The sequence below is a fragment of the Crotalus tigris genome, unplaced genomic scaffold (genome assembly GCF_016545835.1).
Source record: "Crotalus tigris isolate CLP2741 ecotype Arizona unplaced genomic scaffold, ASM1654583v1 scf7180000018831.1652172, whole genome shotgun sequence".
Taxonomy (NCBI): Eukaryota; Metazoa; Chordata; class Lepidosauria; order Squamata; family Viperidae; genus Crotalus; species Crotalus tigris.
In genome coordinates this window covers 367,510-385,285 of record NW_024097221.1, presented here as the reverse complement: position 1 = coordinate 385,285, position 17,776 = coordinate 367,510, and the positions used below count along the sequence as shown (strand labels likewise).

Sequence of the window (17,776 nt, the reverse complement as noted above, 5' to 3'; positions counted from 1 at the left end):
ATGGAAACCAACAGTAGGATTGTGCAGCTGCTGGAGAACATAAAGAGAGAGCACGCACAGTCCATGGGTCTCATGTCACAGTCCATGGGCCGGATGGAGTTGCAGCTAGGCATTGTGGCAACATCCACAAGAGCCATTCATAACTACCTGTCTGAGATTTTAGCTTTCCTCAAACAACCAAGGACACAGGTCCTTGAAACTCGTATCTCCCAAAGAGCCACCCCTCATGTTGAGTTAACCAGTGCCTCAACGTGGACTGGTGAGGACGCAGTGGCAATGTCCACTGTGTACTTACCAAGAGATGAAGGGATTAATGACTCTCAAGAAACACCACAAGCCACAGTGCCTCGTCGCAGTGGCCGAATGCAGAGAGCCATAACCGAAAGGGCATCTTTGCCCATGCCCATGCGTCAGGCAAAAGAGGGAGGGAAGAAGAAATAAATTATCACATGAGGGATAGTATTTTCAAGAGATTTTTTTTAATGTGCCTGTCCTTTTAATTCTTAGCCATACAGCCATGAATGGCAGAACTTGACCATTTCTACATTTGGCTAACGTTATATTCTGGCTGACTAGATTAGTCTAACATTTTGTAGTTTCTATTTGCATTGTTAACAATGTGTGCTGCTGGTATTTGAAGAACATTTGCTTCTGTTCTTTTACTTTAGCTTCATGAGAACATTTTTTTACACTGTGCCAGACATTCATTGCTTTTCTTACAAATACAAATCATTTCTGGACACAGCTGTTTTTTGAGTTTTCTTTTTCCATGATCCCCTTCCCTCTGAGCAAGCATACTGAAGTTCTTGGTAAGTATGTGGATATTGACAATCCCCACCTTAGAAATTGTGTTTGAGTAGTCTCTTGCCTGGTGTTTCTGGCATGCTGGCCTGAGGTTAACCTGTAAGTGCCTTTTTGGATCATGATTATTCTTATCCTCTGTAGGTCTGACCAGATTAATCTCTAGCCCATAACCAAGCCTATCTTGGCTTGGTTATGCAGTCTACAACATGCCAGGACTCAATTGCAGCATTTGTGACTTATACAAAAATGTGCCAGCAAAGCTTTTTAGGCACAGGAATGACATTTTCAGAAGTTTCTTTACTTGCCACATCTTTTGTGGGTAACATGGTTATCCTCTGAGTTTGAATATTTAAAAATAGGAAAAATAATATGTGCTTACACCTTTTCAGCAATGATAGTATTTATCGGAGAAACTATATTTGATAAGATCTTAGATATTGATTGTCACTCTCCTTACAGCCAGACCTCGTCAGAATGTAAGAGTCATGACATGCTGTTGAGTACTGTGCCACAATGTCTGAAAAATAGCTCAGCATCATAGTGGATGCGTTGTAATAAAAATCTCTCTCCTCTCCCTTCAGGCCAGGGAGCTCTAGGCAGATGAGCAATACAGTAGGGGCAGAAAAACCAGTTAATGTGGTTGGGACTGGGCTGGTTAACATTATGGAACTCCAAATCTTCTCTTAGATAGAAGAATACAGGATGGCCCTCAAGGTGGTATCAGATATTATTGTTTAAAGGTCCCCTTTTCAGGAGTGAATTGAACATTGAGTGATACCACTGTGTACAGGTCCTGAATAGTTGACCTTTGACCTCAATGTTTAAATTGACTTTCCTAGAGTCACCAGAATGTATTGTCAAACCCATAACTGAAACCAAGTTTGTGCATATATCAGTGTTCTGTGTGCATATATGAATGATCCCCTCTCTGCTCCCTTTCGTTTTGAGTCTGAAGGGAAATAGTCAGGAAGCATTTTGCTGCAGTACAAACAAGCCATGTGTGTTCCCAAGTGAAAGAAATGCTTGTGGCTGCTTTTTGCTAAATGACTGAGCTAATGATGAAATGCAGCTGGTGTAAGCTAACCTTCTGACCGCAGGCACTTTGCAGGCGCAACTTTTCAGTCAAAGCCTTGTCCTGAGAGACCCTAGACCAGGGGTTCTCAACCTTGGCAACTTTAAGACTTGTGGACTTCAATTCCCAGAATTCGTCAGCCAGCTTTGCTGGCTGAGGAATTCTGGGAGTTGAAGTCCACAAGTCTTAAAGTTGCCAAGGTTGAGAACCCCTGCCCTAGACCCAGTAGCTCTCAGATGAAGAGGACACTTCCATGGGTGTTCTGTCTTGATCATGTGCTCAAATGCATCTTACTTAGCAGGTGTGGCTTTTCACACCCGCTTGACTTGCGCCCCATCTGTGCCTGTTTTTATTTATTTTTGTTTGTTTAACATGTTAACAGAAACTTTCGTAAATAAACTCTTTTAAACTGAAGCATGTTAAGATTCATTCTCACTGATATAGGAACCTACTTTCTTGAAAAAATGTCATTAATGACTGTGATAAAAATTCCACTTTGACAAATACTTTAAAGTTTAGTTTTCAAAGTCTTACACAGAGACAAGATACACAGATCTTAATGGGAAATGACATAAAATTTCAGAAACACCTAGAAGACTATTTCAGCTATGCAATGTTACATTTTTTTTATTTGCCTTATGTCACTTGAAAAGTGTGATAGAAGCTGAGAATGGAGTCAATTCAAATTATGTAAAAAAGTAAATTATTCAAATTCTACAGTACCAATGAAGTGTGGTTGCAAATAGTAATTATTTTTCAGTTTCTTCAGTGAAACATATAAGTTTTTATTTGAAAGAATGAACTTCTTTTTGAATTTAACACATTTTTTCTAGGGATTTATTTCATCCTGTTGTACAGGTAGCCCTCGACTTAACAACAGTACATTTAGTGATTGTTCAAAGTTACAACAGCACTGAAAAAGGTGATTTATGACCATTTTTCATACTCCACTTCACATTGCAGCCTCCCCATGGTCACGTGCTCAAAATTCAGATGTTTGGCAACTGACTCATATTTATGACGGTTGCAGTATCCCAAAGTCACATGATCACCTTCTGAGACCTTCTGACAAGCAAAGTCAATGGAGGAAGCCAGGTTCACTTATCAGCTGTATTACTAATTTAACCACTGCAATGATTCACTTAACAACTGTGACAAGAAAGGTCATAAAATGGGGCAAAACAAATGTCTCACTTAGCAACATAAATTTGGGACTCAATTGTGGACGGACGTAGAGGATTACCTGTATTACTTTATCATGGTGACTTTTAAAAAACAAAGAAGCACACAGTTGTAAGCCATTTAGCACCTAGCAATGCTATCAGAACTGCTGTTGGAGTTTCTACTCAGCCAAAGTATCCAGACATTTTTTTCATATTATCTGGAAGCCAATTTACTTGTCCCATTCCAGTTTAAGTTCCAACTATTCTTATCTACAATTGGAAAGGTACATAATAAACCCACTGAATGAAAGAAATTGTTGGACAAGGGAAAATAAATTGAGAACAGAGGCTGTAAGATCAACAAAAGATAGATGCCAATGATATAATGTGTGGCTGCAATACATGAATGTATTAGAAAAATGATGGGGCGCAAGAAAAACTTTTATTATAGTCAAATCTATTGCTTTGGTCAGACTTTTAGTACAGTCTTGTAAAATCAGTAGCATGGTTCTCATAATTTTGCAGTGATTATATCCATGCTTTTTCAAGTGTCTTCAAAGCCTCTTCATCGTTTTCCTGTAGCTCTCATTATCTGACTAGTTATAGGGTTATGTCTGTCTGTTTAGTTCTAAAAACAATGAATTGTTTTGTGGTATTTACAGATAATTTATAGACAGATAATTTCAATTTTCAAAATAATTCTAACTTGATCCCTAAAGTATTTTATGGATCGCTGATAGGGCTGGAGACACATAACATGAAATCTTCCTTCTTGAAATTCCTGGTGGTGGATATGCCAGCATACCCAAATGTTTAAAATGTTTAAATGAAGTCATTAGATATTACGGTTTACATCATATCCAAGGGCTTATCCTAGTTTGAAAAACACAGATTGGATTATTTCTAAATTGAATGCAAAGGTATCTTTTTATCTTGTTTGAAGGAGGTAAACAAGTACAAAGATATAGATACTGGCATGGTATTTGTTAATGGTTCTATCAGTGTTATAACAACATTGACAGAACCATCAACAACTTAAGAGGCTCCTTTTCCAGAGCAGTTTTCCAGTGCTAAGAAAACTAACTTCATTAAAATACCGTTGACTTGATCCAGTTAGTCCTATGGGCATACAGATTATAATGCACACACAAAACTCAACTAGCACAAGATCTTCCCTATTTATTTCAGTAATTAAGGCATAGTTAAATATTGTTGGTATTATATGCAAAAATGTTCATAGACCACCTCCAACCATTGGAGTTAACTAGAAATGGTACATTAAAATCTGTTTTCCTTATCCTACTCTAATCCAAATGTTTAGGGAGTGAATTTGTATGCAAACATTGCAAACACTATGATAATGCCTGTACTTTGCATGGGTGAAACAGCCATTAAAAAATTAAGATAGCTGTTTTAAGCATTAAGGTGCCACTTTTTCTTTCCCATAAAGTAATTTGTAGTGCAGTTATTCTAATTTTCACTGAAAGAAAGAAAGAGGAATGGCCAGGAAAACTTACATTTTAAATTCATTTTGCTAATGAGGTAGAAGTAAGAAATTTTATAAGATATAAAGTTTTTTCTAGCTCTTATTGAATTTTTTATGTATACATATTTTCTGTGTATACAAATCCTAGGTTAAGAAAAGTTGTGTGTTAGTTTTATTACCATTTCCTAGATATTTTTCAAAATGGATGTCCATAAATGGTGTTTGTAATTTAATCTGTCTGTGAAAGTTAATATAAAAGGTATTGCAAAGAAAAATATTATTAGTATAGGTTGAATCCTAGTCTGTAAAAAGGCTTGGTTTTATTATTAATGTAAAGGAATGGTTGCACACAACTGTAATGCTATATTTCAACTGTAGTCTAACTCTTGATTTAAGCATTTCTCTTGTATCGTTAAAAATAACTCTCACAGCAGTTCCCTTTATTTTGATATATGGATATAACTAGGTGTACCTTGACAGCACTACAAGATCCAAATTTACCACATTGCAAAAAGGGTAGATAAGTTTTATGTGGTTGAGATCTATTTTGTATTCAAAACCGAAGGCCAAGATTCATGACAATTTTGTCTATTATGGTCTCTTTTCTTTTCTCCAGCCCAGATCAGTTTTTCCACTTTTTGTCCATTATGAAGTCATCATACCATGACTACTGTCATGGTCTCAAATTATAATTTGATAGCAGTACTCAGCACACACTTTAAAGATGTACTGCATTCAATAATTGAATCCGATTCTATGGTCATTCTTGCATGACTGCTCCCTGATGGACAAATGCACAGTTATAATTCAGCCTGAAATAAAACGGTTCATAAATAGCAGTATGGATATGAGAATTCATTGTAAGAGATTGTCAGGCTTATAGGAAAATTCTCATTCAAGCTTTCAAAGTCCCCACATTGGACCTAAATAAAATCATTTTAATATTCAGAGATCTATAAAATCATTAATACTTAATACAGAAGTGCCAAATAGCCTGACACCCATAGCTGACAATAAAGCAGTAATATATAGGGCACTTAAAATGCCTACTTTTGTTTAAAAATTCAGTAACAGTCTCATGACTACTGTGTGGAACAGTTCTCTGCAGGTATACTATTTCTAAAGGTTTTCTTTCCATTTCTATATAGATATTTTCCCTTCACATTTTGAAGGTTTGAAGAAGAGGATTGTTTTTCAAGTCACACTAAGTAAACATTAAATGCATGCAGGCTTAAAACTAAAGCATGCATGTTACGCAGCAGCAATAAAATTGTTCGGCTTGCACGACTTACAATGTTCAAGCATTGCCTTGTTAAAATGCCAAGATCCCCTTTTTTTCTTTGCATCTTTAAAAAAGTTAAATTATATTTTCACATTGCAACACTTACTTTTTCAGTCTTTGGACAAATTAAATTTATTTTAGCATATATTTCTGTGTTACAGATAAAGCTGATGAAATAGTGCCAGTTTCTAAGCCATCGAGAATTCCAGAAAATGCAATTTTGGACTCAAGAGTGGCAACAATTAAACAACGACCTTCTAGTAGATGTTTTCCCTCAGCTACAGATATGAATGTGAGTGGTGTCTATATTAAATTTCCTTTAAATTATGGGAGCTTTGATTAAGTAAGATTTTTTTTCAAATGCTCTGATTTTAATTATTCTGGGGGTTCTCTAATGGCTACCCAATATGCAGTCAGCACCTAAGCTTATCCCGCTTAAATTCACCGTATTTTACACAATATTAAGATAAAGGACATGACAACATAACTGGCACTAAATAGCAGCAATAATTTTAAGGGACCTATTCATCCTTCCATATTAAAAAAATATTTCTATATGTGTAACTTTCAGTTCAATGGTATTTATTAATATTTGCATGAGATAAACTCATGCATATACAATAATATAACATACAATACCCTCTTTTCATACATTGATGTCATATTATTTCCTCTCAAACTATATTGAAGCCATCTTTTTAGAGTTTTATTTTATTTGTTGGTGTATAATAATTTTATGCCACATGTTATTAAGATTGAATTCAACTGCTATCTCTCTAGCAAATAAGGATCTGTTGTGCAGTGAAAAATTGGAGCAAAAACAGATACAAAACACTCTAGAAGTATTATATCTCAGTAATAAAAATCCATAGTATCTCCATGCATATCCAGAAATAGCCTTATTCCAAAACCTAGATCCGTGGTGGCGAACCTATGGCACGGGTGCCAGAGGTGGCACTCAGAGCCCTCTTTGTGGGCATGTGCGCAGTTGCCCCAGTCCTAGGCCTTCAGCTGGGTTTTATAAAACTTTTTTGCTTTAGGCCTCCGCCGCCATGTGCAAAAAAAAAAAAAGTTTCAATCAATCAGTCAATTTCAACTTCTTGCGGGGAAAAAAAGATCTTGCAAAGTTGGAATTGATTGATTGAACTTTTTAGTCCCACCCAGTCTGCCGTTAGCACTGCAGCCACCCACACCAAATGGGCTATCCCACCAAATTGGCCACACCTACCCAATTGGCCACGCCCACCCAGCACCCGAAGATACATAAATGGGTTTTGGGTTGCAGTCTGGGCACTCGATCTCTGACCTAGATAATCACAAGAAATCAGCATTAAAAATATTGAATATGATGGATTCTTAGTCTAAGTAGTTGATACCAATTAGTTTATTTGTGAGTATTAAAAAATTGTTTTAATTATGAAGTTATTAATGAGGGCACTAAGAGATCATTAATGTGTATTTATTGTACACAATATCCTCTTTCAGAACAGATCAGAAAGATTTATACAGTACTTTCTTTAAAAAAGTATATTTGTAGATTTTCTTTTCTGTCTTCATTTTTCCTAACACTCTTTTTTAGAACTGGATTAAAAAGCATATTTGGACATGTAGTTCCATCCTGTTACTGTGGTCAGACTTTTAATTTCTAGTTATGTATGCTGCCAAAAAGATTAATTATCCATGTGAACTATGGGTGATTAGAAAGTATGACTTCCATAATGCACCCAGTCTCAGGCTATAATGAAATAATTTTTAGGGCCAAGAGCTGATGCAAGATTGTCAGATCACTTCAGTTTTGCTTCATCAGCATGTACAAGGGATTTGTGCTGCTGTTGAGAATTAAATCTAAGCAACAGGGGAAAAAAACTCTTACAATGCATAGCATCCAGTTACGGTATATTCATTCTCTTTTCTTAAAATTAAGTACAAGGATTCTGGGTCCACCCTAGATTCCTATATTTCAATAAATACTAAGATTAGGAAGGATTCTATTACTAAACGCGATGTTTGATTATTGTGGCAGGATTTGGCACCTAGAAAGAGCCACAGAAAATTACCTGAATTCTCTTTGCTGCTTTTAGTATAAATATGTAGATTCAAGTGCATTTAGAGAGGAATAGATTAATAAAACAAAAGAGCATTTAGATTTGGCATGAGGAAAAGAGAAGGTGCTATTTTTGGTAATCCCATCTCATTATCACTTGTCAGTCTCTTGGATCTCAATAATAATTGGTATGATAGCATCCTTTAGGAATGGCTTTTATAACATAATTACGATGAACTTGAGTTTCCGCATAATTATTTGGCTTCATTTTTACCACTAAACCTTGGCTATGACAGCAACAGGAATAGGGTTAGAATAGAAATAGAATAGAAACATTCCATTAATGGATGGATGGGAGGTTGACTTTGATTTCTTGAGTAATTTTGAAGTCACTTCTGGGTAGTGCCCTATTTTTGTTTGAATAACTCACTGATGGTTAATGTGATGCATCTCTCCCTTTTCCTCTTCCTTCTCCTCCTCTTGTTCTACCAATTCTATTTATTTTGAAAATGACTTTTTTTTTCTCATGACACGATACTTGCTATTAGCCACAGTGTGGGTCCTTTGCTTTTGGTTGCATGTACAAGTACTTATGGCCTATTTTTTCTTCTCTCCGGAGTACTTTACACTTTCTTCACATGTATTACATCATAAAATGAACAGGTGTTGATAATTGCCTTTAAGGGAAAAATGAGTTTTGTGTCTAGACAAGAGGACAGCCACAAAAACTTCAAAATTAAAACCCCCAAAGTGAACTGTTCTCAGGACACAGAGTAAAACTTCCCTGTCAGAAAGCCATGAAACGTGTTTTCCCACTGACTTCTATGCAGCTTTGATGAGACAAGTTGCACTTCCAACTGAAAATGTGTGCAGATTCAACAATACAAGTATTGGTAGGATAACTATGGCTGTGCTGTTTATAGCATTGCTCCTGAATATATCTGTCAGTATTATCAGCAAAATATTGCTGTATGACAACGATTATAGGGCTAATCAAAAATGTATAAAGAAAGGTCAGAAAAATAGTGCCCAATTCTTTGTGCTGCTCTTCTACTATTCATAATACTGTGCCTAGTAGATTCCTGTTGTGCATTACTAAAATATGAGTATATACAGTATGGATTTTAAATTCCCCTGGAAATTTCTCATTTAAATATGGAAAGTTACTCAGAATCAGTGAGAAATCTTTCATCTCCAACATAGTAGGAAACAAAAAGCATTAAATTCCTGCTTCTGAATCTAATTTAATTAGACTGGAATCCACCCTAATCTTCAAATAGTATTAAAGTTTGGGGATGGCAATTAATTAATCAGTGGAATGAGTTGCCTCCAGACATTGCAGGTGCTCCAACACTGGAGTTTTTAAAGAAGAGACTGAACAACAATTTGTCTGAAATGGTATAGGGCAGGGGTAGGCAACCTTGGCTCTTATATGACTCGTGGACTTCAACTCCCAGAATTCCTGAGCCAGCATATAAGTCATATAAGAGCCAAGGTTGCCTACCCCTGGCATAGGGCTTCCTGCTTGAGCAGGAGGTTGGACTGAAAGATTGACAAGGTCCCTTCCAACTCTGTTATTCTGATATTCTGCTTCAGCTAGCCGAACAGAGTATGAAATGCTTTGCAAAAAGGAGAAAATGATAAATACCTAAGGGCGTGAGATACAAGATTGCATCCTGTACTCTATCACTTTTTCTCTTCCTCCTCTCATAGGGAACGAGTTTCTTCTAGATGTCTTGCAAGTCTTGCAAGATGTCTTGCAAGTGGTAACAGAGTGCTAAAAGCAAGAAACAAAGAAACCGTGGCTCAGATTTTTCAAATTGCTTAAAAAGCACCAAACTTTTATGGCAATTAATGACCACACCTTTCAGTACTCTCACAGCCACAAAAAAGCTTACCAGGTTAACATATAGCAGGGCTAAACATCTATAAAGACCTTCCTGTGTTCTATCCTAGTTTCTGCATCTTTTTAGAAAGCAAAGCATTGAAGGTTCTCATTAAGTTGACAATAGAGCGCAATGAGTTTTCCCTTACCCACTCCCCTGCAAAATGGGAATACTAGATAAAATCATTCATAGTTCAAGTAGCTTTTCCTTCTTCAGGCATCTAAAGATAATAATACAATAATAATAAATTTGGAAGGGACCTTGGAGGTCATCAAGTCCAACCCCCTGCTCAAGCAGGTAACCCTATACCATTTCAGACAAATGGCTGTCCAGTCTCTTCTTAAAAACTTCCAGTGTTGGAGCATTCACCACTTCTGGAGGCAGGTTGTTCCACTGGTTAATTGTTCTAACTGTCAGGAAGTTTCTCCTTAGTTCTAGGTTGCTTCTCTCCTTGATTTGTTTCCATCCGTTGCTTCTTGTCCTGCTTTCAGGCTGCTTGGAGAATAGCTTGACTCCATCTTCTTTGTGGCAACCCCTGAGATATTGGAACACTGCTCTCAGGTCCCCCCTCGTCCTTCTCTTCATTAAAGTAGGCATGCCCAATTCCATCAACCTTTCCTTATATGTTTTAGCCTCCAGTCCCCTGATCATCTTTGTTGCTCTCTTTGCGCAGAGTACTTTTTCGCTATGAGAGAAGAATCGGAGAGAATTCCTCACTTTTTTCTGAATTAAAAAAAAGGGATTTGGTTCTTCATACTTGGATTGAAACAAATTATTGTTTATTTCTTCCTTCCATGCATCATAAAGTTTATACAAGGGTAGAACATTCCAGAAGGATGAAACTTTTGGGGCCAAAGCAGCAAGGCTTTGTATGATGGGCTTTTCTTCTCTGAAACTTTATCCCTGACATAGTTCAGCCAACTATCTAGCCATTGGGAAAAATTCAGCTCCTCACTCCTGTTATAGCTCAGCAGGATGGGACAGGATGGACTCAACCAAGCAAAGCACAGAAGAAATACAGATGGTTTCATGTAAAATAAATGCTAAATGTCAAAGCACAATTTAAATATTATATGTTAAATATTTTAACATTATATCTTTTATTTTTCTAGTCCATGTATGAAAGACAAGGGATTGCTGTGATGCCACCAACAGTACCTGGAAGTTCTCAAGGCCCATTTCTGGGTGTGCCACGAGGTACAGTAAGAAGACAAAAATCAATAGGTAAGATATTACATATACATATCTTCTTTTATAATAAATTGCTATTATATGAGAATATCAATTTATTATTATCTTTGTCTATAACCCTGACATTTTAGTTAATACAATGAAAGAACTAGTTTTTGGTGTTCTGCTGGAAAATTTTAAACAACATGCTGTGCCCTTTTCCTGATTAATACTTAACTTCTAAGTTTGCAGCATGAAGTTTAGAATCTCATTCAACATTTAGCAGCCTCAATGCATCAGTCCTTATAATATTTGGATAAACATTTCACAATTCCTCTAAATTATCCTTTTTGTCATGCATTATGAATTTTTATTTTCTTTCATGCATAGCAACCTGTTCCTTAATGGCCGCAGTGCAGAAATACATGTTTTTTTTTAAGTGCTTCATTTTCTTTTTAATTTTGCATGATCACTTTTTATGCACGCTTTAGAAAAAGAACAATTGTCTGCAGGAATTTACAAGGTTCAGTACACAAAAGATAAATGAAAAGTCCCTGAATCAAGTTCTAACACAGGAAAATACTACAATAGACATATTATAAAACTGTATGATCCACAGTGTAAATATTACATTTATTTTATATACGATTATGTTGGATTTGAAAAAAATGACAATTTAAACATTATAGCTTTTTTTTAAAGGGGTAACAGAAGAAGAACGGCAATTTTTGGCTCCTCCCATGCTCAAGTTTACTAGAAGTCTATCAATGCCAGATACTTCAGAAGATATTCCCCCTCCACCACAGGCTTTACCTCCATCACCCCCACCACCTTCTCCTTCTCTTTACAACTCTCCCAAATCTCCAGTAGCTAGAATGTATGGCACAATTAAGCCTGCTTTTAATCAGAATTCAGGTTCAAAGGCAGCTGTTTCAGGTAGGTCTGAAAACATGGGGACTGTGATCAGAGACAAAGGCATGTATTACCGGAGAGGAATGGACCGTTATTCTCTAGATTCTGAGGACTTATACAGCAGAAATGCCGCAACTCAGGCCAACTTCAGAAACAAGAGAGGTCAGATGCCAGAGAATCCTTATTCAGAAGTTGGAAAAATAGCCAGCAAAGCAATGTATGTTCCAGCCAAGCCAGCCCGACGGAAGGGAATGCTAGTGAAACAATCCAATGTTGAGGACAGTCCAGAAAAAACTTGCTCCATTCCCATTCCGACCATTATCGTGAAAGAGCCATCCACCAGCAGCAGTGGGAAAAGCAGTCAAGGAAGCAGCATGGAGATTGACCCCCAGTCTTCAGAGCAACCAGGACAGCTGCGACCTGAAGACAGTTTGACAGTCAGTAGCCCCTTTGCAGCTGCCATTGCTGGAGCGGTGAGGGATAGGGAGAAAAGATTAGAAGCGAGGCGCAATTCTCCAGCTTTCCTTTCCACAGATTTGGGAGATGAGGATATTGGACTAACCCCTCCAACTCCACGTATGAGACAGTCTAAGTTTAGTGATGAAGGGCTCTTTGGTAATGAAGAGGGCTTCAGGCAGCTTGTATCGCCATCTCCTATCCCAGCACCTAGAGAGACCGAAAATATTTTCAATGGCAGTGAATCAAATAACCAAAATGACGCAAGGACACCAAACTCTTCAGTCCAAACCACAACAAGCTCTGAGAACAATGCATTGACAACCCAAAATACTGGTTTAGATAATTATGTTCATCCCTTGACAGGGAAAATACTGGACCCCAATTCCCCTTTAGCCCTTGCCCTCTCTGCCAGAGACAGAGCCATGAAAGAGCAAAGCCAGCCGATTCCAGGGAAAGGAGACTCTAGCAAAGCAGATCTTAACAAACCCCTTTACATCGATACAAAGATGAAACCCAACGTTGAAGCTCCATTTCCAGCAACAGCTACCATTGCTAGGCAAAATACACGTGGTCCACTAAGGCGCCAGGAGACGGAGAATAAATATGAGATGGATGCTGCAAAAGAAAGGAGGTCTGAAGAGAAAAAGAACATGCTAATAAATATTGTGGATACCTCACAACAAAAGTCAGCCGGTTTGCTCATGGTTCATACGGTGGACACAGCACAAGCCAGCGATAAACCCGAGAAAGAAGAGAAAAGTGCGGAGAGGGAGGTGAATGTTGAAAAGCCTCCATCGGAGATGCAGGAAGAGACAGAAGCAGCAGAAAGTGGATCGGATGACCCTGGCGTGCTTCCGCCACCGTCCCCGTCCTGCAAAACAATTGTAGCTGTTAGTTCCATCGATGATCCGATCATTTTGCCATTTCGTATTCCCCCTCCCCCTTTTGCTTCGGTTGATCTTGATGAAGACTTTATCTTTACTGAGCCATTACCTCCTCCTTTAGAGTTTGCTAACAGTTTTGATATTCCTGATGACAACTCAGTCCCAGCCTCTGTCTCAGCCCTAACAGACTTGGTCAAACAGAGAAAAAATGGAACTCTGCCTGCGTCATTTAATCCTATTCAGCCCTCAGATTCATTAGACAGTAAGAAGTCAGGGGATCTTTCAAACTGTTTGCCTCCCTCATTTTTGCCACCCCCTGAAAATTTTGATAATGTCCCTGACTCTGGGATTGAAGAGGTGGACAGTCGAAGTAGTAGTGACCATCAACTAGAGACAACCAGCACTATCTCAACTGTGTCCAGCATCTCTACCTTGTCCTCTGAAGGTGGTGAGAACTTGGATACTTGTACAGTCTATGCAGATGGGCAAACATTTCTGGTGGACAAACCCCCAGTACCTCCTAAGCCAAAAATGAAGCCCATAATTCACAAAAGCAATGCACTTTATAAAGATGCACTCATTGAAGAAACTGTGGATAGTTTTCTTATTCCTCCTCCAGCCCCGCCTCCTCCTCCTCCAATCAGCGCACAGCCCAGTATGGCTACAGTTGTACAGCAAAGGACCTCTAAGCTCTGGGGCGATGTCACAGAAATTAAAAGCCCAGCTCTCTCAGGCCCAAAGGCAAATGTTATTAGTGAACTGAACTCAATACTGCAGCAAATGAACAGAGAAAAATCCTCAAAGCCAGGAGAAGGATTGGAATCCCCTCCAGGGACAAAAGTGGCCAGTCTTAGTACAAGGTAAATGCAACTTCAAGTTTTTAAAGCATTTCTATTGCTTGTCATTTTGAACTTATCTTGTTTTTACAGCACAAGGAGATGTAATTCTGTTAAATCATATTTAAATATAGTAATTCCAATATGTTCACTTTTTCCATTCCGATCTATTGAAAAATTAAATGCATACCTTTTCCCTTTTGAATGTAGATACAGAGCATTCAGAAAGTATCCAAACCCCCTTCACTTTTGTCAATTTTGTTATGCTGCAGCCTGATTCTACAGTTGTTGAAATTATTTTTTTTCTCTCATTAATCTATACTCAGTACCCCATAGTGACAAAGTGAAAACAGAATGTTAGAAATGTCTGTAAATGTATTAAAAAGAAAAAAAACCTGAAATATCATATTGGCATAAGTATTCAGACCCTTCACTCAGTACTTTGTTGAAGTACCTTTGACAGCAAGTACAACCTCGAGTCTTTTGGTAGGATATGACAAGCTTTGACCTCATGGCTTTTGCTCTGCTACAGTATGCATTGTCAGTAAGGTGACCAACTTTTTTACAATGAAAAGGAGGACACAAATAAATTGAAGAAAAAAATATCGTAAATAAAAGAAACATTTTATTCATTGCAACAATAATACAGACAACTTGCATCTGCAAAGTTTGCCAGCTGGGTGTTTTGGCACGCTCAGCAGCAATTCCTATTGGCTTTCGAAAGCCAATAGTGGGAGTAGCACAGCTCATGCAAAAGTTGGAAAAAAAAAGCATCAGAAAAAGGTGCCGGAACGCCATTCTGAGCGTTCTATGAGGGAGAAAAAAAAAAGCCCTGCAGATTAGTCTTCAAATATCGAAAAGGAGGACATGAAGGAGGACACTTTTTGAGGGAGGACAGAACTTACAAAAGGAGGACTGTCCTCCCTAAAGGAGGATGATTGGTCACCTTATTGTCTGCTGTGAGGCCTTCTGTAGAGAGGTGTGTGCCTTTCCAAATCATGTCCAATCAATTAAATTTACCACAGGTTGACTCGTGTCAAGTTGTAGAAACATGTCAGCAGGGATCGAGAGAAATGGGAGGCAACTGAACTAAATTTCAAGTGTTGTTGCAAAGGGTATGAATACTCAATGCCAGTATGATATTTCAGTTTTTTTCTTTTTAATAAATTTACAGACATTTCTTTTTTTTTTTATTAAAAAGTTTTATAAATTTTACAGAAAATAAAAGACAATACAAAAACAAAAAACAACATATACAAATAAAAACAAACATTACCCAACAAAACCCCCCTTCCCCCACCCCTACCCAAACCCCCCCTTCCCCCCCCCCAGGGCCTCCCAGAGCAGAATATAGGCTTAATTAAAAAAAATTAAAAAAATTTATATTTATAAAAAAAAGAATATAAAATAGAATATATATATATATATAAAGTTAAAAATTATGAAAAAACTATATAGTATTTTTTTATATCAAATTTAAATTGTATGAATTTTATCCATTTATCCCAAACAGCAAGAAATTTCTCTTGCGTTTGACCCTTTAAGAAAGCCGAAATCTTTGCCATTTCCGCCAAATGAGACACTTTAAGAAACCATTCCTGCAATGTAGGCAAAGATTCCTTCTTCCAATATTGTCCTACTAACAGCCTCGCAGCTGTAATCAAATTTAACATCAATATAACCTCCTTTGTATCACAATCAATAACTATACCTAACAAAAATAATTGTGGAGTAAATTTTACCCTCCTTTTAAAAATTCTCTGGATATTCCACCATATCTTAATCCAGAATGCTTTTATCTCTCTGCACGACCACCAAATATGATAATAAGTAGCGTCCATACAACCACATCTCCAACATTTAGGTTGTAAGTCAGGGTACATAAAAGACATTTTTTGTGGATCAAGGTGCCATCTATAAAACATTTTATAAAAATAAATTTACAGACATTTCTAACATTCTGTTTTCACTGTGTCGTTATGGGGTAATGAGAAAAAGAATGGATTTCAACAACTGTAGAATCAGGCTGCAGCATAACAAAATTGACATAAGTGGATCCACTGTAAATACAGCTAGAGATATAAAATATGTAAGTAGAGGCTGAGATCCTAAGGTTTAATTCCATGCATAAATCAATGTTTTTTTTCTGATTCCTACTATCCAGAACCTGATCCTGAAAATCTAAATGCCCTTTGGAATAGCATGGAGTGATGTAAAAAAATAATAGGAAAAGAAATTATAACCCTACATGAGCATGTAGAAATGTTTTCTAATCATACCTGGGACGGTTTCATCCATTTTTTTTATAAAGAACATATTTTAGCTATGCTACCCACTACAAATTAACTTGTTTGAAATACCGGGTATGGTATTAGAGCTGCAAAATGTTTGTTTTATAGGTGTGATGATCCACCACTTCTTGCTTGTTTGCTTATTTGTTAAGGCATTGTATAAGTTTAACCAGTTCAGTTGGTATAATATATACAATAATTCAGAGACATGAATATATATAAAGGGAGTTGAATTAGTTAGCTTGAACTGTTTGGATAGGACTAGTTGTGAAATCTGACACTTAGGCTTTTAATAAACTAGCCTATTGTTAAGAAGGTAAACATTTGCTACATGGAACTTGTCAGAATCAGCTTTATTTCTGAACATTTTATTTTATGGATTTATGGATTTTTATTTCGTATAACAAAGCTTATTGAAGTTACAAAATTTCTAGAGACTTTGGAGAGGCCCATTCATTTGGTGATGGCTACCATCAAAACTTAAGAAAGTATAATCCAAGATACAGGAATTAATGTATGAAAACAAAAATTCCGTATCCAAGGGTGATTTATTTATGGTGTTCCACCTGAGTCTTTTACCAGATGGTGCCAAACGTTCAGTGACAGAGAAGTGGCACAGATGCTTCTCCAGTTTCCTGTACATTTTATAGAAATACCCTAAAGACAGCCTAGAAGTGCAACTGCTGAATTTTTGCAAGTGTTTCTTTACGAAGAAGGGTGGAGGTCACAATTTTTAATGGCATCAGTTCTAGCTATACTTCACTGTACTTTTCAATATAGTGACGAGATGCATTCTTCTAGAGTGCTTCCTGTGATATACAGTATATTTATGTAACATAGTTTGCAGCTTCTGGCAGATTTAACCTGCAACTTATAATTACACAGTTACATCCTAATTTTAAAAAACAAACAAACAAAAAACCTGAAACAGTAAAATAAGAATTTACATGTTTTAGAAAACTTGAATTGTTTTTGCTATGATAGGAATTGCTTTAAGGAAAGAAAGAAGACTTTAAAAGAATAAAATTGATTAAAAGAAACAAGAAAGTGTCTATAATGCATAGAAAGCAATATGGTTCTTAAACACAGCATTACATTGCAATCACCTGAAATAATATTACTTTGATGCCCAGCTTGATATATTTTATCAGTTCAGGATTGTAAATTCAGGGTGGCATTCTTTCCATCATAAAATTCTTTCCATCATTTTCCTAATCCCATGGTTGGTAAATCCTTCATTCTTTATATTTATATTTGTATATATTTATATTCCAGTTTTAGATTTGGATTTCAAGTTCACATTCATAAGTTTAAGCCACAATGGGAAATGTTGTATAAAAATAATAATTTCTTAGTAGAATGTAAAAAAAATCAAAATATAGTGATTTATTAAATCATAATCATTGTATATCCCGAGCATCCTTTATAATAGAAATAATATTGTTTTGTTGTTTCAATCAAGAATCCAATAACTGACCAGATCCTTC

The 17,776-nt window shown here is 36.8% G+C and overlaps 1 protein-coding gene across 6 annotated transcripts in view; it reads left to right on the top strand.

Annotated features, from left to right (window-relative positions):
- Window positions 1–17,776, top strand: part of SHANK2 (SH3 and multiple ankyrin repeat domains 2) — a 389,771-nt gene that overhangs the window by 348,704 nt on the left and 23,291 nt on the right. For all 6 annotated transcript variants that reach the window (XM_039356871.1, XM_039356867.1, XM_039356868.1 and 3 more), the window contains 3 exons: window positions 5,969–6,099; window positions 10,850–10,961; window positions 11,610–14,022. In XM_039356871.1, the coding sequence (XP_039212805.1) occupies window positions 5,969–6,099; window positions 10,850–10,961; window positions 11,610–14,022 (2,656 nt within the window). The remainder of the gene's footprint in view (window positions 1–5,968; window positions 6,100–10,849; window positions 10,962–11,609; window positions 14,023–17,776) is intronic.